At 36.1% G+C, this 22,006-nt stretch overlaps 1 protein-coding gene across 2 annotated transcripts; it reads left to right on the top strand.

Moving 5' to 3' along the window:
* The first annotated feature begins 1,726 nt into the window (after positions 1-1,726).
* Positions 1,727-21,358, top strand: LOC101744661 (carbohydrate sulfotransferase 4). 2 transcript variants are annotated; one of them, XR_009974987.1, is made up of 5 exons: positions 1,727-3,045; positions 3,802-3,981; positions 4,322-4,538; positions 11,890-12,072; positions 14,823-21,358. XR_009974987.1 is itself a non-coding variant. In XM_062672473.1 (4 exons), exons 1-4 carry the CDS (start codon positions 2,321-2,323, stop codon positions 11,998-12,000), a joined length of 1,233 nt encoding a protein of 410 aa, XP_062528457.1. In that variant the 5' UTR covers positions 1,763-2,320; the 3' UTR covers positions 12,001-12,086. The 2 variants fall into 2 exon arrangements, 1 of the variants encoding a protein (XP_062528457.1); XM_062672473.1 differs by lacking the exon at positions 14,823-21,358 and having other exon boundaries at positions 1,763-3,045; positions 11,890-12,086.
* The last annotated feature ends 648 nt before the right edge of the window (positions 21,359-22,006 follow it).

Here is a 22,006-nt window from a genome sequence, read left to right as displayed (position 1 = left end):
GTTGCTGTTCGATTTGTTTAAAATGCACTGGTGATGCGAATTCACAATATACCTAGGTACACACACGTTACGAATGATTTGGTAATTGTGGTTGAGTCTTTGATCAATTTTAATCGATTTTGTTAATTTCCATCATTTGCTCAAGCTATTTTTTAAGCAATTATTTCTGTTCTGTAACAATATGATTTTATAAATATTTTTGAAGTTTTAATGTTAATTTGGTGGTAAAATGGTATTAGCGGATTTTTGGTATTTTGAAACATTTCACTGTCGTGCACATCCGTTCATTTTCTAGAAAATTTAGAGTCTGTGTTCTATTACTAGTTAATTATGTTAAAAATCTAAAACTTTTATATCCTACTTTTAGACGCTATTCGAGTTTTTATCTGAACTGATACTTTTAGAACTCTCTATTATTTCTTCTCGTAATGACTATAAATAGTATTTAAAGTTATATAACACAGCTGAACCCAGACGCGTTCAATAGGTAACTTTAAAATTTAAACAAACATTTTTTTATTGCCTTTAGTCAATACAAACTGTATTTTCCTGTTTACTCCCGAGATCAATATTTCCCTCCGATTGAGTTATTTTAATATAAATTATATACGTAAGGCTTCTTTCTTTCATACATTATAGAAATAATGAACCTTAAAAAATTACGAAATTGTTAATTTATGCTGTCGTTGTGAGACGTGCAGCAAACATATTTAAAGTTATAGTTAAACAGAAAACTTATCAGCGTAAGCTTAACCTCTCGGTTTTTCGATAAGGAAACGAGGGGCATACCTACGAATTGTCGTTTTCAACGTTTTGTGCCTAAAAGTACTTTCAGTACAGACTGCAGTTTGAGGGAGTAGAGTGATATTTAAAAAATTATATATCTATATTTCAAACTTCACTACAACTGCATTTCCTCGTTATTTATGATGTTACAACCTTAACCGGGTCACTTGACACAGAAAAAGCGAGCTTAAAGGTTTAATTACAAACAAAGTATATTTATAGTGAAGTCGTGGCCTAAAGGCTAAGACGTTCGGTGCATTCGTATCGAGCGATGCACCGGTGTTCGAATCCCGCAGGCGGGTACCAATTTTCCTAATGAAATACGTACTCAACAAATGTTCACGATTGACTTCCATGGTGAAGGAATAACATCGTGTATGTAATAAAAATTAAACCCGCAAAATTATAATTTGCGTAATTAATTACTGGTGGTAGGACCTCTTATGAGTCCGCACGGGTAGGACCACCACCTATTTCTGCTGTGAAGCAATAATGCGTTTCGGTTTGAAGGGTGGGGCAGCCGTTGTAACTATACTGAGACTAGAACTTATATCTCAAGGTGGGTGGCGCATTTACGTTGTAGATGTCTATGGGCTCCAGTAACCACTTAACACCAGGTGGGCTGTGAGCTCGTACACCTATATAAGCAATAGACAATAGGCACACTTATGGGAACTTTATATTTTTTTAATAGGAAAACATTTAAAAAAATGCATTCAAAACTAAAGCTGTCATCAAGGAGTAAAATCCCAAAAATAATAGATGCAACAGTCTTTGTACAATATACTCATTTAAAAAAAACTGTTACTGCGGATAAAGGTACTTGCAGGTAAAATTATCCACCTCTCAAATCTTATCGATGTAAATGTTTAACATAATAATATACTTCTATGATAATAAACTTAAAAAATAAGATTATAAGTACCCAGGTAGGTACTGCAGTATAAAAAGATCGACAGGAAACAGTGAGTAACAACAATTCATGTGGCATTCAAACTTTGTAAACGAATAAGTAGCTTCGTTTTCTTATTTGAATTACATTTGAAATTGCATAGTATATTTGATCGAAATAGCTTTCCCTCCTGACTGTTGTTCAGTTGTTATCGACTGAGTACAACGCGCTGCACGTGTGCTGGGTTACGAACGTATAGCACTAATATAGTTTGTGAAAATCTATTAAGTATAGTGCGTAGTAGTTCTTCATCATATTTAAATAATTTATTTTTAACTTGAAACTTAATTAAATTCGTTTTTTCTTTTTGTAAAACCCTCTGCCAAGGCTTAAAAAAGCTTCAAAGTTTCATGACAACCGAATGTCATTGCATGTTGCAAACTTCAATTGAGTGGTCGTGATGAAGAGATGAGGGTGCAATGCGGTGTTTCCGCGGAAACAGAGGGCTAGCATTATGACTCCAATAAAATTTAAATAAAACTTTTAAAAATATGCTTGTGAGTGATCTTATATAGTGCTGGTGTTAATAAAATAATTTCCATCCTTACAATTTTTCAATATATTAAATTACTAAGTAACGTGATGTTTCGACGTGTTAATTTTTATTCAATATGTTTCGCATTCGGTCTCAGTGTTCTTCTGATTCTTGCTGGAAGTCGATATACAGATAACACAAATTACCGTCCTATATCCGAGAGTCGAAGGAATATAAAGAATTTTTTTAAAGTTGATGATGGAGAGGATACTGAATCACAGCCGGTACCTACGAATTCTTACGATGGAACACCGAATATAGAAAAAATATTAGAAAAAACACGAGCTAAAATTCAATTTGAATTGTGGAACTATAACTTTACTTATTCTGGAGTTAAAAAATTAGATGACTTAATTATAGAAACCGGTGGTCGTCCATTGAGAAGTATCATAATATCTTCTTGGAGATCTGGTTCTACATTCCTGGGTGAGGTGATTAATGCTATTCCTGGTACATATTACCATTATGAACCTTTTCTGAATTATGGCATTATACAAATCAGAGGATCTCCGCTAGCAGAAACCGTTTTGAATTCAATAAAAGACATGCTCAAGTGTAACTTTGAAGAGATGGATGATTTTTTAGATTACGGACGAGGACATAACCATCAGTTCAGTCATAACACCAGATTATGGGACCATTGTAAATATAAGAAGGAACTTTGTTTTGATTCTGATTTTATGTCAAAATTTTGCAAATTATTTCCATTTCAAAGTATGAAAGTTGTTCGCCTTAGATTGCGTCTTGTTCAGGAATTGTTGGAAGATAAAGAGTGAGTAATTTTCTATATAATATAATTTATTTAATTTTGTATTTGATGAATAAGTTATAATTCTATATTACACTTCCAAAGCCAAAATATGTCACAATAAAATAATTAGCAAGTTATTTTCTCCTTGTATTTTTAATTACTACTTACTACTTGTAATTTTCATTCTATTTAAAATATATATTTGTTTTTATGTAATATATTTTTCAAGAAAGTTCAACTTCATAAAATATAATGGTAAGAAAAAAGTTATTCTATTAGGTTTAGTATTCTGTGTTGCTTTAATTTCTAGCTTACCAAACAGATAAACATTATTAAAAAGATCTTGTATAATTAAAGTCTATTATTTTATTGATTTAAAAATATCTGATAAATGCTAATTTCAGTGAAGATAACTTTTTAATCCTTGAAAATGAATGTTGTATTGTGGTAAGGAGTTGTCGTTATGCTAATGAATATGGTCTGTGAATCCAAGTTGCTCCTAATGAATAAATAATTATTTACTACTACTATTAGTGAGCTTGTACTAACTTGTGAATCCCATGTTCAATATGATACAAGTATGAATTCTTTATTGATAAAAATTGTTAAAACTATTGACATCAATAACATGAAATCATACTGATCATATTTCAAGTTTTAGGTAAATTATATTGGACCAATTTGCTTAATTTTTTTTGGTTTATGGTAAAATAAGTGAAAAAATTAAATTTCCCAGCCATTATAGTGACAGCATATTTAGAAAATAAATTGTTACAGGCTTAATGCAAAAGTTGTGTTTTTAATCCGAGATCCTCGTGGTGTCCTACAGTCAAGATTGCATCGTGATTTCTGTCACCCTTCACCAGATTGTTCGAATCCTGAGCTCCTCTGTGCAGACATGATAAGTGATTATGTGGCTGCGAGCCGATTGCTCAAGCTTTACCCTGATAAACTTATGTAAGTAATAATAATAATAATACTTTTTTGCACACCAAAACACAATTAACATCAGAAAACAGTCAACAACCAGATACATTTGTACAATAGGCGGTCTTATCGCTAAAAGCAATCTCTTCGAGACAACCGTTTAATTACCCGAAATTCTAGACAGATAAAGATATAGCAGGTATGTTGCGGTGTAGTATGTTTTAATATTATAGTTTTGAATCAGATTTTAACAATACAAGATAGTAGTTCAATTAAAAATCAAGAAGAAAAGAAAAGTGTATGCTGCAGTTGCAATTTAGTTACTGTTCTAGTTCATTTATTGGTCCAATTGAATTCCTTTATTTATCAGGGTGCTACGCTATGAAGACTTGGCCCTGAATCTAAATAGTACCACGCACAAATTATTAAAGTTCCTAAGACTGAGTCACATGCAAGCTGTTGATGAGTATCTAAACTCTCACACCAACACAGAAGTGAGCGGAGTAAGCTCCACTTTTAGAGTATCCCGTGAAGTGCCTTTTCGGTGGAAGAATATATTGGATTTTGAATATGCTGATCAAATACAGGTAAGCAAAACATAAAAATAATGATTAATAAAATTAAAAAGCTGAACATTGGCTGATTAACTAGAATTTGGTTCAACGAAATATTAGTTAGGTTTTTTTTTCAGACATCCATAAATAGTAACAACGAAAACTTTAAAATATGTTAGTGAAATTTAATAGTTTTTTTGAAAATGTCCTTTTCCTGGCCTAATTTGTTCGGGGCAGAATGTTGGAAAGCGTCCTCGTCGCTCTCGTCGATTACGACGAAGGGTTCGACGAGCGAACTAACCCATAGACAAAGAGTCGCCGGATCTTCTCAGTGGGTCGCGGTTTCGATCTAATTCGAATCTAATCTAATCGATTCTAAGAAATACTTCCTGCTCTTGCTAGGGCTAGTTTTAGCAAATTCTCTCAGGTTGAACCCGTGAGCTCACCTACACGCTCGAGCATAGCTGGAATAGCCCCTTAGGCTATGAGCGAACAGGTAGGGAAAGAAAAAAGAAAAAAATGGACAGCATTATTAGAATGTTAGGTTTTTAAAACTAACCAACCCGTAGTTGAATGTACACTAACAATATTGATACGCTGTACGCATAATAGCTCAAAGTACATTCACTTGTGCCCTTAGGAAAGTGTGCGACGCACTGCAGTATCGGCGGCAGTCGCAAAAGTATTGTGTAAGCATATATTGCAGACGCGAGACTTCGCGCGCTACGTTTGTCTAACTCACAAGTTGCATGAGTAGAAAAATTTACAGTAAGATTCAAACAATGCTGTTTTTCTTGTACATGTGCAATCGTTGGCTTTCACCGTTGCGTCCTATACTCTATGTCATCCTTCAGTATCCTTTCTACAATCAATTCTAGTACAATAGGAGGCGTTGTAGCTGGTTTTAAATATCCAGGTTGGAATATAAACAGGTTTGAATAATTAGAGTTGTACTTGAGGAAGTGCTCGGTGGCCAACCACTCAACAAATACCAACCAGGATTCTAAGAGCCTTAATAGAGAGTGCCAGCAGCACCATGTCGTTTGCATAGTTAAGGTTATTTACTGTAGGCAGCGGCTTGGCTCTGCCCCTGGCATTGCTGAAGTCCATGGGTGACGGTAACCACTCACCATCAGGTGGGCTGTATGCTCGTCTACCTACAAGGGCAAAAAATTTAATTTGTTCACACAAAAGTTGACCAAGCCTGAAGACGTTAGAGTTAGACCGTTCTGATGCAGGCCATACACTTTAATTGATATTAATCAGATATACCTTTACTTAGTCCATTTAGTTCGATTTATTCCGATATACCTACTTCAATCAAATAATGTATTATACAAAATGACATTTCACCGAGTTGGAAGCTTTTGACAAATCGAGGAAACCGAGATAAATATCCCTGTGACTTTCTATGTGTAGTTAAGTATCTCGATCGACGAGTACGGTGACTATACTTATTGGCCTAAGGGGCTATTCCAGCTACGCCTGAACGGGTAGGTGAGCGCACGGGTTCAACCTGAGTGAATTTGCTAACACTAGCCCTAGCAAGAGCAGTGCTTCACAGAATCTACTACCGGATCGGAATCGCGACCCTCTGAGAAGATAAGCGAGAAACTCAGTCGATTGTGTCTATGGGCGGTTTGTATCTATCAGAACCAGTTGCGTCTAATCAGCCTAGGAGCTGATCAAGCGGATCCATTAAAACGTGTTTAGTCGAATATGACAGCTTGTGAGCCGGGCAAGATGTATGATTGATGGTGTCCACGGAATGTGGATTATCTAGTAGTAGCTTTTCGATGCTGACTTCGTAGACTTACAGATGTGTAAAGATTTACATCCCTCACGTACTACGGTGCGCTGACAGTTAATCCAAGGAAGCGGCGAAGATTTGGACGGAGTCTACTGTGCAAAGGCATGTTTGACTCAGTTTGCAGATGATAAAGTTTAAGAAGGACGAACACACTGCATTTGTGGTTTTATTTTATGTTCATTCTGAGGGCCATATATCTATCCATTATGATTCCCAGGCTTATGACCTTCCTGGTCTAAGATATTGGCTGGCCGAAGAAGGTGATTGGGCTGAGGTTACTGCATCACAAAGGGGACATTTACGCGGGGCTTCCTTTTGAAAAAAGTACATCCTTCTTTTACGTATGATTAACTTCAATACGCAACACTTTGGCTACTACCGTCTTAAGGTTCCGACTGCTGTCTGTAGTTTTTTCGCAATGGAGAACTTGTTCTTGTAAGCGAGGTGATGACGACGAGAGTGCCATCGGCGAAGATGTCTTTATAACTGGATAACTGGGTCGGCGATGACCCGGAGTAGTCAATAATATAGCAAATAAACAGGAGCAGGGAGGCAGCATAGCTTTGCAGGACTCCGGCCGAGAAGAGGCCAACAGAAGAACGTGTTACTTCGATATCGAACAAGTCTCGTAAGATGAGCACAAAACTGTTTGGCACTACCATATTGTACAGTTTCTAAATCAAATCGTTTTGCGAGACTTTATCAATCGCCTTTGCGGTATCGATGAAAATGACTTCCGTATCGATTCGGCTACAAAATGTTTGTACATGCGAGAGGTGTGCACACACCAGGGCCAAGATGACGTGGTATGTAACAGACACGTTCGCGACTCGCTCACAGAATAAAGAATAATAAATAATCATCATGAATTATTGATAAATAAGAAATCAAAATCAAATAGTTAATAAACCATTGTTTATCTAAAATTATTTTTGTACATATCGGCGTAAATAACGCCCAAAGATATTATTAGGTAGCATCTACTTGAACAATGCTAGGGGTACAGCGAAACCGCTGCTCTCCGCAAATAATTCGCTGTCTCTTTAACTCTTCGTGCTACATGAAGACTCCTTGCTGCCAAAAAGGATTATTATGAATTCACTCATTAAAAAAATATTATACACCAAATATGTCATACGGAAATATAAACCACAATACCATTGGCCGATAATTTTAAATTTACAAATAAATCTACAATCTTCCTCAATTATTAACAATACGTTATCATTAAAATTTTTACAGGACGCCTTGACCACAAGTTAATTAAAAATGTTTGTTGATATTAAACCACGTACACGGATCTGGTATTTGTCCTTTGTGTTATTCTAATGAAATGTTCGATTAGCTGGATTGATAGATTTTGCAAATATTGTAAAATGAAATGTTCTCGACTGCCTTTTAAGTAGGTACTTTATAAATTCATCGGGCTTACTTGACAAACCGGCCGGATGTCCTCGGTAAACTTGATTCGATTGTATATTTCAAATCTGGGACAGGTGCGCTTCTAAATAAATACGTACCTAACGTCACGTGCTTAAATAGTGGATCTCCAGCGCTAGGCAAGGACGTTTAGTGAGTCGCTCGTCATATCCATCCCATATACAAAGGGTGATGCATGCCGATACGTAACTTAGAACGACATTACAATAAAGACTTCGACCCAAATTCTCAACTAGCCTGGCAGCACTGGTAGCATTCACACACGCACACACACACACGCACACACGCGCGCACACCCGCACACACACACACACGCGCACACACACGCGCACACACACACACACACGCACACACCCACGCACACATACGCACACACACACACGCACGCACACGCACACACATGCACACACACACACGCACGCACACACACACACATGCACACACACACACGCACGCACACACACACACACACACACACACACGCACACACACACACACACGCACACACACACACACACACACACACACACACACACACACAGACACAGACACACTCAAAAACCACTGAACAGCAAGTGTGGGCCGTCGGATAGGTCTGCACTTTGTAACCTAAATTCAGTCGAGACTCCGCCAATGTCCTATATCGTGTTAATACTAACCTCGGATATCTTGTTACATTTGATTAGACAAACGTTTACCGTAATTTGAGATACATATGCAATGGTGTTGCTATATGTTTCACCATCAATAAATATGTTTTGTTCTAATGCTTCATTGTCTTTGTTAACGATATTTAGTGTTTGAGGTCTCGCCCAAAACACGTCATATCGGATCCTCCCGATCCACTGACGGTGCTTTTAGGTACCTCAATCACCGGTCATCATTCTCGTTGAACCCGTAGCTTGCGACGAAGGGCTCGGCGAGTAAATTAATCCACAGACACAGCCCACTGAGTTTCTCGTCGAAAAGCACTGCTCTTGCTAGGGTTAGTGTTAGCAACGTTGTCAGGTTTGAGCCCCGTGAGCTCACCTACTTCTTAGGATTACGCTGAAATGGCCTCTCAAGGCCATCAGCTTATATAGGAAAAAAAAAGTTTGAGTTCTGATTTTAATGGTGTTAAGGCATCTTGTGAGCCCGCATGTGAGGTACCACCTTCCCGCCTGTTTCTGGCCCGAAGGAGTAATGCATTTTGGTTTGAAGAACGGGGCATGCGTTGTGCCTACTACAAAACTTAGACTTTAAACTCATGTCTTAAGATGGGTGGCGGCCTTTACTTTGTTCACGTTCGTGGGATCCGGTAACTACTTAAGACCAAGTGAGCCGTTAGTTCGCCTACCCAGCTAAGCGATAAAGATGTTTTTGTCCCGTATGTTTCCGGTAACTATATTTTATAACAGCAGGAAATCCTTTGAGTGTCGAACGTTTTAATATACATAATTATATTTTTTTAATTTTATAATCGTTAGCGTTTTGCTATTGTTAAGCGTATTTCCCGCTGTTTTATTTAAGCTTAAACACACAACATTTTAAAATGCAAACGGTATCTTATCTGTTTGAATAAAATAATAATGCATGCTCAATATTTACTTACACCGCAGTATGTATTGTGTGATTGTTGAATTCGTAAATACAGTTGTGTAAGCAAAATATGGTGTTTAAAAAAATAGAAGTTCGTTCCGTTATAAAAATACTCATGTTGTTTATAATAAGCGTTCAATTTTGCTACTGAAATAATAATGTAGTTAAACCAGTACCATACTCTTGGATGACATCCCAGCGTGGCATCCAATCACGTTTTCAATAAGATAGAATGATGGTGCGACGATAATCCTTGCCCTTAAATATCTGCGATACTACGTTAATTTCCCTTATTAGAAATTGAGACTTTTATTACATAGACCGGTGAACGAGCTCACCTGGTGTTTGTAGGCAGCGGCTTGACTTTTCCCCTGGCATTGCTGAAATCCATGGGCGACGGTAACCACTCACCATCAGATGGGCCGTATGCTCGTCTGCCTACAAGGGCAATAAAAAAAAGTGGTTACCGCAGCCCACACACAACTTAAATGCCGCCACTCACCTTGACACTTAAGGCCTTAAGGTCTCAGTTGTATAGTAATTACGAACTATAATTATTGAAGATTTGATTATTATTCTACCTTCATTCTGAAAGACATACGTGAACGTTTGTTGAGTGCGTATCTCATTAGAAATATCGGTACCTGACTGCCGGATTTGAACATCGGCATAGTCGCTTCGTACGAAACTATGGAGTATACCAGGCACTTTATCCTTTGGGCCACTTTTTTCCCCTACCTATGCTGATAGCCTTGAGAGGCTATTTCAGCTTCACCCTAACGTGTGTAGGTGAGCTCACGGGGCTCAAACCGGAATGTTGCTAACACTGACCCTAGCAAGAGTAGTGCTTCGCAGAATCTACCACCGGATCGGAAACGCGACCCACTGAGAAGATCCGGCGAGAAACTCAGTGGGCTGTGTCTATGGGTTAATTCGCTCGTCGAGCCCTTCGTCGCAAGCGACGGGTTCGATGAGGTCGGTGACCGGTGCTTGTGATGCCTAAAAGCACCGTTAATGGATCGGGAGGATCCGTAATGACGTGGGCGTGGGACTACTAAAATAACAATATATGGGACTAAGATATTTTTAAAGATGTGAAATGCCTGGGCGTGGCTATAGATATGACTATGGGAGACTAAAAATGAGATCTATGAGACTGATTAAGCTATTGATTTGAATGGCGGCATTATGTGATGGCCAAGAAAAGAACTAAAGACATGCAATACAAGACTAATGAAAGTTTAGACATTGACTTACGTGGCTATAACGGAGGTGATTAGGATAAATCCAAGGATTGTGATGACTCACAATCATCTTACCGAATCGTAATTACGTAATTTGTTTTTTTTTATTATAATTTAAGCTATCGGTGAGCGGTAAACAGAAAAGCGATAAATCACTTTTACTAAGGCATACTAATTTATTAAAACACAATAAGTTTTTGAACATAATGTTAAGGTTTTGTCTTATGTTGCCGAAGTGACTTGGACAGAATCCAAAAGTGCTCATTTTACATTCAGAGATTTTGTTTCAAGTGTATTTTACTATGTTGAGACGAGATAAGCTCCGTCCCTATTATGTATTAAGGCAATAAAAAACTTACAAACGTAAATAAAACTTTTTTTTTATGACTGAAGGATTACTGGTGGCCTGGAGGCCTTTCCAGTTTCACCAGGACAAGCAAAGGGCGAGCAAAGGCTCAGCCAAGAGGGTTGGGATTTGCTAACAGCTGCCCGAGCGCCTCCGAAGGAGACCTAACAGCTCAAGAGCAGCTGCTTCGCGAATGAATCTACTACCGGATCGGAATCGCGACCCGCTGAGAAGATCCGGCGAGAAACTCAGCGAGCTGATTCATGGGTTAGGTTGCACGGCGAACTCTTTGTCGAGTTCGACGCGTACGGTTACCGGGGTCCTTAAGCCTGCTCCTAGTGTTAGATCTGAAGGCGTCTAATGCAAAGGTTATTGGATCTGATGAATCCGTAAGGACGTGACTAGGGCGTCGACGGTGACTAGCTCTTGCGTGATCAGGATTCGGGGAGTAGTCAGCGGCGGCAACGATAAGGCGATTATCATGAATGTAAATTTTCTTTACGTAATATGAGCTCGTTGGATTTTAACGCGGCTTCTCTGAACATTGCGTGCGACCTAAAGTAATAAAAGTCTGTGTATCATTAATATATCCAAACTTATAGGATTAATGAGTTCAGTATAAGTAGATTAATGAGTTAAATATATTTACAAGAATCGCAAGATACGTGCCCAATAGCGTTAGCTATCAATACTGGTGGTAAGACCTCTTGTGAGTCCACACGGGTAGGTACCACCCCCCTGTCTATTTCTGCCGTGTAGCAGTCATGCGTTTCGGTTTGAAGGGTGGGGCAGCCGTTGTAACTACACTGAGACTTTAGAACTTATATCTCAGGGTGGGTGGCGCATTTACGTTGTAGATGTGTATAGGTTCCAGTAACCACTTAACACCAGGTGGGTTGTGAGCTCGTCCACCCATTAAGCAATAAAAAAATCTTAATCTAATAAAGTATCTTTTTTTTCTTTCAGATGGCGTGTAAAGAAGCCATGAATTTATGGGGTTATCGTATGGCTCACAACGCCACCCATATGACAAGCAAAGAATTTGATCCTTTAGAAACATATACGATAACTCAGTGATGGAATCTACGTATTTCGAGTGGCGATGCTTTCTTGTCTACATTAATTGTTGCTGGATACACTATAAGTAAAGTAAGTAACACACATCTGTGTTTATTACCAAACGTTAATGTTCAATTGTTATTAATTAGGTACCAAATTAATAATATTTTCCGTCGTATATTGAGGTGATGAGTCATTTCGGCTTCGTAACGGGAAAATTATAACAGCAATACCGGCACGAAAGCTTAGTGCATATGTGTCGATTATACACAAATATATCGCTTGGTAGTCCCATAATTGCCTGGTTTTAATGCGAACAATTTCTACGGAGCGTATGTAACTATTTAACTGACGTCGATTCACGGTATTGTCAAAATTTAAAAAAATCGATGCGTTTAATCTTTCGTTATCGACCTGAATACCAAATTTCTTTACAAAAGAACCATTACGCTGTTCGTTTTCGTGACTTCAGTGCTGACTGTTTTATATCGGATTTCCCGGTCACCGTCCTGGCCGAACCTGTCGCTTGCGACGAAGGGCTCGACGAGTAAATTAACCCATAGACGCAGCCTACTGAGTTTCTTCTCGCTGGATCTTCTCAGTGGGTCGCGTTTCCGATCCGGTGGTAGATTTTTTTTTTATTTTTATATTTCTTAGATGGGTGGACGATCTCACAGCACACCTGGTGTTAAGTGGTTACTGGAGCCCATAGACATCCAGAACGTAAATGCGCCACCCGCCTTGAGATATAAGTTCTAAGGTCTCAAGTATAGTTACAACGGCTGCCCCACCCTTCAAACCGAAACGCATTACTGCTTCACGGCAGAAAATGGGCAGGGTGGTGGTACCTTCCCCGCGCAGACTCACAAGAGGTCCTACCACCAGTAAACCACCAGTGATTCTACGAAGCACTGCTCTTGCTAGGGCTAGTGTTAGCAGATTCTCTCAGGTTGAGCCCGTGAGCTCCTTTACTGGTCAGAGCATAGCGTAACTGGTATTTCCTGAGCGATATGACATTTCGTTCAAAGATTAATTTGGAAAGAGCTTTCAACGTTTTGCTTGTCCCTTGAGCATTGTTGATGTCGATGGGCGGCGATGAAAGTCACTATCCAGAAAATCACTTTCACATACAAGAACAGCAAAAAAAATCAACTACCTCACCACATCACATCACAAATAACCGTTTGCTTTCTGAACACAGCATCTATAATTAGCTGTGCCTTGAGCGGTTTGTATGCGAAATTTCGTTCATTACTCTGTTTATTATTTAAGATGTTTAAACTCCACATTTATTAATAAAGCACATGATTTGATCTTAACTACACACCGGTACGATGGGAATACTATACAATTTTTTTTTGTCTTTTGATAATTTTTAAATGCATCATTGCCCGAATTCCCGCAATTTTGTTTGCATGGTCCTCGATCGAAAGCGGTGATGCATTGACCAGTACTATTGCACCAGATGTTGTTATACATACTTATATAGGCTTAAGTAAAAGACATAGTATGTAGATACTAACATCCAGTCAAAGAACAAATAAATCCATTCGTTCGTTCGTGTTTGCCCAAAGTGGGAATCACACCCGATAACCTCGTCCCAGCAGTCAGGGCTGCTAACCACAGCGCCACCAAGTCACTCAATAAAAATGCTAGGTCTCTTTTGCCGAAGCCCGAAAACATAAAAAATTTACAGTTATTTACATACACAAACAGGAAACAATATTAATTTGATAAGCTGAACATCTACACCACTCTTGGTTCAATGGTAGAGAATGCCTCAGGCATTAAGTCCGCCATTGTACTTCTGTGCATTAAGTTAAATAAATAAATTAATTAATACTCAGTGTTTTAGGAAGTTAATATTTTGTGAGTTTAGGTACGTAGCTGGCTGACGCCTCCCTCGTCCTCGTTTCACATGACACCGATAGACGACGCACTATTTGACTCTGCGGCTCAGTTGATTTGTTTCTTATTCACTGCGCACTGTACCAAATATCTTTATATTTATTTAAAAAAGTTTTTTTTTGAAATTTCAAAATTATCCATTGAATAATCACCAATACTGCCAAAAGCTTTCGTTACATGGAGCTAGTATTGTTACCGTATGTTGTTGTATAGTATTGTTGTATACCAATACAAGTAAAGTGAGTATGGGTGGTTAGTTTTAGACACGTCAATGTCCAGATTACAAATATGTAGAAAAACCTTTATCAAATTTCGGATTAAAATATCTTTACAGCACTCAAAGGATAATGTTTTCTTAACGCGACACACCTCCCCGAACCGATCTAATGTTTTCGTTCATCAATGACCTACCATCTCTATACAGTAGTAGCTTCTATACAATAGTTAATAAATTGATTAGCGCCATCTTGTGGGAGACACGTAGACTCAGCATTGGACAACTCTAGTCTGACGAGCTGGGGGGTTGACTCGAATACCACCACCTACTTTTAACCGTGAGATCAAAGTTTCTTCGAACCAGAATGCACGGCTGCTTCGCGATATAAAACAAAGATGAAGTTTAGTTGTAAATGTATTTTAATTAACTCCGTGTATTGAAAAACATTAACAAAATCAATTTAATATATCAAAACGAACATTTGTGGATTTGTTTGTGTTTTATCCGATTAAATTGGACAAGATTGTTGTTCGAAGTTGTTTTTGACGTGCTTGTTTTCCAAGCTGTCATAAGAGGTGTCTAGTAAGAGCAGAAGGTGGCAAACCATCACCTTAAAACGACTGGATCTCGTGTCGTATATCGGAGCCACGATCGATATCGAAATAATGGCTAATATCGATTAAAAATTTCCAATCACATTTGTTTTACATTCCAGATGGCGTTACATATCATTCAACAATCCACAAGCGACTATCTACTGAATGAATGCAATAAAGGTACACGGAACACACATAATCATTTACAAAACGAGCATTTTATCGTATTACATTTTATTTTATTTAAGAATATTTTTAAAGCATTTTAATTCGATCAAATAACTCGCATTAAATGCATCGAATATTTTTGATAAGATCATGTACTTGTTTAGTTGATGTAAGTTTTAAAATTATTGTGTTTAAATCGAAATATTTTCCATTCGAATTCTTCCACGACTTCTCTCTGTACCGTAACGCAGAAAAAAGAAAATAAGGAAAAGTTATGAAAAACGAAATCAAGATCTTTCTGGAACCGAGTGAGTTTGCGCCCAACACACTGTGGGTGCGTTGTAATATCGTTATTGTAATGATGGACCATTTGCGAGATTCGAATTGTTTGTTTTAAAAAAAATATATATATATATACATATATATGAATTCTTCAAGCAACTCGAAACTCGATCATCTGATGCGTTTAGCTTAGGCGTCTAGCACTCACGGAATTGAAAATGTTGATGCTTCCTTCATAGACACGACTAGGATAGAAGTGCATTATTTTTAAATAGTAAGAATATAATAATTTAAGTGAACGTATATAATATATTAATTATTAAAAAGCGTGCTGATTGAAATTTGCAGTTGAAAATCTAGGGATCGCTCAATATGTTGGTCTCGATAGAGGCTTTAGATAAATGTAGATAAAAATCAAAAACACCAATATACAGTGAGATATACAATATTACTTTGGAACATAAACAAACAGTGATTTTAAACTTTAAAAATAAACTTATACAGTCGTAATTCCAATGAACTTGAATTGCAATACCTACTCACTACATTGGATTATGTGTCGTAACACAACGTAATGAGTAAGTATTCTAATTGGATAATATAATTGGATTGGAAAGATAAATGTAGATAAAAATCAAAAACACCAATATAAAGTGAGATAAACAATATTACTTTGGAATAACAATAAACGAACAGTGATTTTAAACTTTAAAAATTAACGTATACGGTCGTAATTCCAGTGAACGTGAATTGCAATAACTGGTCGCTACATTGGATTTTGTGTCATAACGCAATGTAATAAGTAAGTCTTTTAATTGGAATTTACTTAGGATGTGTACACGATCTCCGTCCAAGTACTTCAGTAACAATAATACCGACGAGTACACGAAAAGTACACTACATAAAATAACGTTCTTTTTTCTTACTTAATCTAGTGACCTGGAGGGGTCATACTAGATTAACCGAACGAAGAATAACGAAAGGAATTGCGTATATTTACTAGTCCTATTGGTGATTTTTAAATAATGTTTAAATGCTTCGCGCATCCAACGATGGGTGAACTCTTTTGTGAAATTCATTACGTTATTAGCCCACTGAGTTTCTCGCCGGATCTTCTCAGTGAGTCGCGTTTCCGATCCGGTGGTAGATTCTGCGAAGCACTGCTCTTGCTAGGGTCAGTGTTAGCAACTCTCCGGTTTGAGCCCCGTGAGCTCACCTACAAACGTTAGGGTGAAGCTGAAATAGCCTCTAGAAGGCTATCAGCTTAGGTAGGGAAAAATAAATTACCATACTGAAACTATTTATGTATTTTTATATATATTTATTGCCCTTGTAGGCAGACGAGCATATGGCCCACCTGATGGTGAGTGGTTACCGTCGCCCATGGACTTCAGCAATGCCAGGGGCAGAGCCAAGCCGCTGCCTACAAAATGATATTATATGATTATAATTCGAAGATTCTTATCAACGATTCGCATATCGAAGTTTGAAAAGCTATTTTGTTTGAGCGACATTTCTGAAACTTTACAACAGAGCCATTTAAAGTTTGATTTATGATTATGTGTGTTAAATGGCGCCTATTAAGTACGAAATAAATGAATCAGATGCGAATGATTATAGAGCGCGAATTAAAAAAAACACAAATTAACTATACATCGACCATCAATGAAACACAAGACGCGCATCAAATGACCTTGAATAAATAAAAATGTCACACAAATCCGGTTGCGTAGTAAACCTTTAAAACGGTTTAAATGACTAATATAATTTTTTGCAATCGAGTTGAACGAGCCAAACGGATGGATATTGTTTAATTTAAATTTATTTATGAGCTCTCATGTCGCGTCTCAAACTTTAATAGCGAGTTCTCTTTTTCTTTCGCACGAGAGATCTTCCTAACTCATTTCTAGTCATCGCGTGTCTTGTCTTCTCCTTAGCGGATATGTTGAACAATAATCAGTTATTTGCATTCTAGCTAAAAATATATTTGCTTAAATGCTTGGTTTAAAAAAATAGATACATTGTGTAAATGATACTAATGACATACATCCTAAAATAGTCTTCAATTGAAATGACACTGGAATCAACAATTAACGACACTACTATCATCAGAAATTTAGAAAAAACAAATATTTCAAGAAAACTTCCGCCCATTGCCAAGCTTTGGGCCAATTTAAAAAAGAAAACTATATAGATAGGTTTTTTTTAGGTGTATAGACACCTCTAGAAAACTAAGAATATTTTCTCGCGAATTATCTACGATTAGCTATAACGTTTATATTCCACAAGATTAGAAAAACATAGCTACAATCTTTGACAGCTGTCACAATAAATACAGTGTGTTTAAGTACAGTTTATAAATCATAGAAAAAAAACTCTGCCTTAGTCTTTATTATTTATGTTAAAGACATTTTCGTTTTCTATTCTAAGTGAACAAAATTAAGATTATCATCTATCATGATTATCGGACAATTCATTTAATTTATTGTTTCACAAAAGAGTTTACCATTTTGATTAATTCTAAATTCGAAAACGAATTAGCGTGCTCACATATCATAACGACAAATACGTGTTACTAGTACACATATCAGGTAAATTATCAGCGGACGCGAAGCTACAACACTAGTTATATTTTACGCCGTGTTCCGTACATCGGGTTTACTTCGGTGAAATTACTACAATAAATAAGAGGCTTACATTTTTTAGTATTATAAGGAGACCTCGCTGAAAGAGGATAAAAAAAGTTTTATTATTAGAATCGTGTGGAACATTATAACGTAATGTAAATTAACCGCTACGAATTATAAGATACGATAAAATCATACGCAATTACGTTCATCGAAATATCGCACAAATTGTAGGCTAATTTTAGCTATTTGTAGGTTTTTTCGAGTAAAAAGATATGCCACGTCAATATGGGGAAAAAATGTAAAAAAAAAGTAAAAAAAAAAAGGTATAAATATCATTATTTTCAGCATTAACCGAATAACTTTTACACAAAATAAAACTTTTTTTTTACTTTCACAATAAATTTTATGAAAGCATTGCTTTGAAAAAAAAAACATTTGAAAAATGAATATTATGCAAATATCTCTCGTATTGGCGTGTATTAGCTTTAGTTGTGTCACGGGACATTGCTACTTTATTGGTAGCGATGAGAATGGTAAATACGTGAAAGTAATATTGAAAGTCGGACGTTTTTTAGGTGAGTGATCATTAAGTGCACTTGATATAATATGTTAGTGAGCATTTTAGTGAGAGGACTTTGATCAAATCAATACACAAGTCATGATCATTTTAACGTTTATTGAGGAATTGAGATCGGTGATTCATTGAAACGGAATCAAGTTGTCGAAAACGAGGTGAGTGATATTTTACATGGTACACACAAAATGATGAAGGAACAGCAATAAAAATAAACAATTGTTTATAAAATCGAGAAAAATCCCGATCTTATATTAATGTATTAATCAATTTCAAATCAATTTCATCTTGTAACGGCTTTTCGTTGTTCACCATAAAAAGTATTTTTTATTTAAAAAAAAAGCTATATATGTACTCTATAAGTATATGCATATAATTATATACGCATGTAAGAAGTTACACTTCTCGGGTGCAATTAAATTATCAAACAAAGAATATTGACAGAATCTATTTATTTGCTTATATAAAATTTTACTCGTAAATAATAGTTGCATAAATATAGCCTCTTATCTTGATACAAGACTTTTATAATGAAATAAATGAGTTAAGTCGTCGCACACTAAAAATACAAAGATCTCATTCTATCACATGCGCCAATAGAAGTGTAACTTCAAATTTATACTGATTTCTCAGTTTAATTTTTGACTAAAAATCAATTAAAACAAAACAATAAGGCTGTTATTAACGACTTCCCTTTGAGTTATTCGATAAATCATATCAATCAACAAAATGTGGTTCGGTCTATTACTGTCGCTATGACAACGAATGAGATAGTGTTAATTTTTTTTATAATCTGTCTAAGAAATGTTTATCATTAAATCTCTTATAGGTACATACTTAAAGTAGATGGTATTGCGGTGACACAAGTGCAAAAATCCGCTATCGAATAAAATCCAATGCTAATGAACTATCAAATGTCAAATAGCCTAAACGTATTGTCCCATTTGCTCCCATTCATTTTCAAGGTGGGTGGCGCATTTAAGTTGTAGATATCTATGGGCTCCAGTAACCACTTAACACCAGGTGGGCTGTGAGCTCGTCCTTCCATCTAAGCAATAAAAAAAAACCCATGCAATTAAATCCTAACTTTTTTGTTTGTATTTTTTTGTTGTTAATATCAATACCATCCTATTCGTGTGTAGATTTTTTCGTGGTATGTAGTTGTTGTAATGAATACGGCCCATAAAAAAAAACCAAAACAATATGGATGTCCATTGACATTATAATTTTTCTTAATAGAAGTTTGATTGACATCCCATTTATTAAAACAGTCTGAGCGAATCTCCTAATTAAAAAAAAAAATTTTGAAGAAATAATTTAGATTGTCCATAAAATATCGGAGCTACAAATGTTTAAAGAGTTACAATAGCATTTCGCCATTCTGTTTTCTGGGAAACGAATGCTAGCACAAAGATATTATTTTGTATGACACGAAAACTGTGACGTCATTAGTGGCTATGCAAATCATAGCTTGGTGAATCTTTCATTGTAATAAAAATAGAATCAGATAGCATGCCTTACTTTGAATGGGGTGTGCTATAAGTGCACTAAGCTTATAAGAATCTCGTTTAAGTCTTGACTGAAATATTAAAGTAAACAAATTGAATAAAGTTCCTATAAATATGAATCTAGTTACTCGTCGGGCCTATGGTTGCACTTGTGTCCACAATATACGCTTAAAATAAAACTAAGAGTCAATGAAACGCCATCAATTACTAATTAATTAATAATGTAACATGCTTCCTGATAGATCTGACAATATATAAAAATTTAATATAATCATTAAGGCATAAAATTTGTATTGCATGTAAGAAATATACGTTATTTATAAATAAGATTACTAGTGGGCTGGTTTGGAAACCCAGGTAGATTTTTGATCATATCGTTAGCATATCATAATTATACACTGTATTATTTAAAAAAATAACAATATTTATTATATTTTCAATATGTTTAAGAATAGAACGAAGTGTGCATACAAGAACGTGTGCAATATAATTTATAACGTGAAAATTATATGATTGAATAAGACGAGATAAAACTATAACGGTTGTATTGTAATAAAGTTTAAATATCGCTATCAAAGACACCACGATTAGATAAGATAACGTAATTAAATAAAATTTTCTTTGTGATTAGCAACACTGCCGATCATTAATTAGCTTGGCAATACTAAACTGTGACTGATGCGAATACATATTATTTTAATTACAGAAACTTAAAAAAAACCTTGTCTTTTAAATGTTGCCAGTTAATAATTAAACTTGTATGCACACATTTTTACAACCAACTTAATTTTTAATTTATACGTATTTAATGTTTCGAATACATTATTTCATTCGAATAAAGTGTTTTTCTTTGTATTATTATATTTTAACTCTTTTGCATTTAGATTTTATCATTTAAGCAGTAGACAGAACATCGTTGATTTGTGACGTTGTTTTGTGATGCATAATATCATAAATAGTTAATAAGTTTCTATTCGTATATATGGCGACGGTTTTCTCTCGTTGTCGAAATTTGAATTTTAAATGAAACTTATAAGTGAACTTGTCTCGTTTTAGTCATTAAAAAAATTAAAAAATAAAAATACTCGAAATTGAAATTACAAAACTACTTTATTTTTCTGTAATTTAAGTTCTATTTTAGTTGATTTGACGTTATATAAAATGTTTTATTTTAATTTGACGCAGTTTGTAAGACGAGAAGGAATCATGATCGTTTCTAATTTGTGAATGTAGCCCTTAAATGTAAGACATAAAGTGCATTATTCAAAATCGTAAGCAATAAAACGTAATTACGTATTCTGGCCGATACTCAAAGAAAGAGGTAGAATTTAAGGGTAGCCTTATTAGACTAAGAGTTGTGAATTGAACAAAAAAAAAATTTTAAAAGTTTTTATTAAATACGTAGGATGTATTCGCACGGCCGGCGTTATTACTGCAAAATAATGTATGTATCTATTATCTTTTATTTAAAGTTAATAAAGTTACAAAAAGAGGTTGTATTCGTTTTATTTTTAACTAGCGACCCGCCCTCGCTTCCTTTCGGCAACTGTAATTTATTATTGATTTCTCCACTATTTAATGGATGTTATTTTACATATAAACCTTCCTCTTCAATCACTCTATCTATTAAAAAAACCGCATCAAAATCCGTTGCGTAGTTTTAAAGATTTAAGCATACATAGGGACAGACAGATGTAGGGACAGAGAAAGCGACTTTGTTTTATACTATGTAGTGATGAAATTAATGAATGTTGTACATAGTCTGAGTGCTCAGTGCGAGTATTTTAACGTTCTTGATAGCGTAAAAGTTGATTCAAATTTTGTATGGTTGTAACAGCGCCCCTAGCGGCAAACGTAGGCAAACGTTCCAACTCCATACAAATATGTGTTAACTTTTACGCTATCGAGGACGTTTCAAAACTCGCACTATTTTTTTTTTTTATGATTGAAAGTTTACTGGTGGCCCGAAGGCCTTTCCAGTTTCACCAGGACAGGTGGGCGAGCAAAGGCTCAGCCAAGAGGGGTGGGATTTGCTAACAACTGCCCGAGCGCCTCCGAAGGAGACCTAACAACTCAAGAGCAATTGTTTCGCGAATGAATCTACTACCGGATCGGAATCGCGACCCGCTGAGAAGATCCGG

Source organism: Bombyx mori, chromosome 15 (genome assembly GCF_030269925.1).
Source record: "Bombyx mori chromosome 15, ASM3026992v2".
Lineage (NCBI taxonomy): Eukaryota > Metazoa > Arthropoda > Insecta > Lepidoptera > Bombycidae > Bombyx > Bombyx mori.
This window is presented reverse-complemented; position numbering and strand designations above follow the sequence as displayed.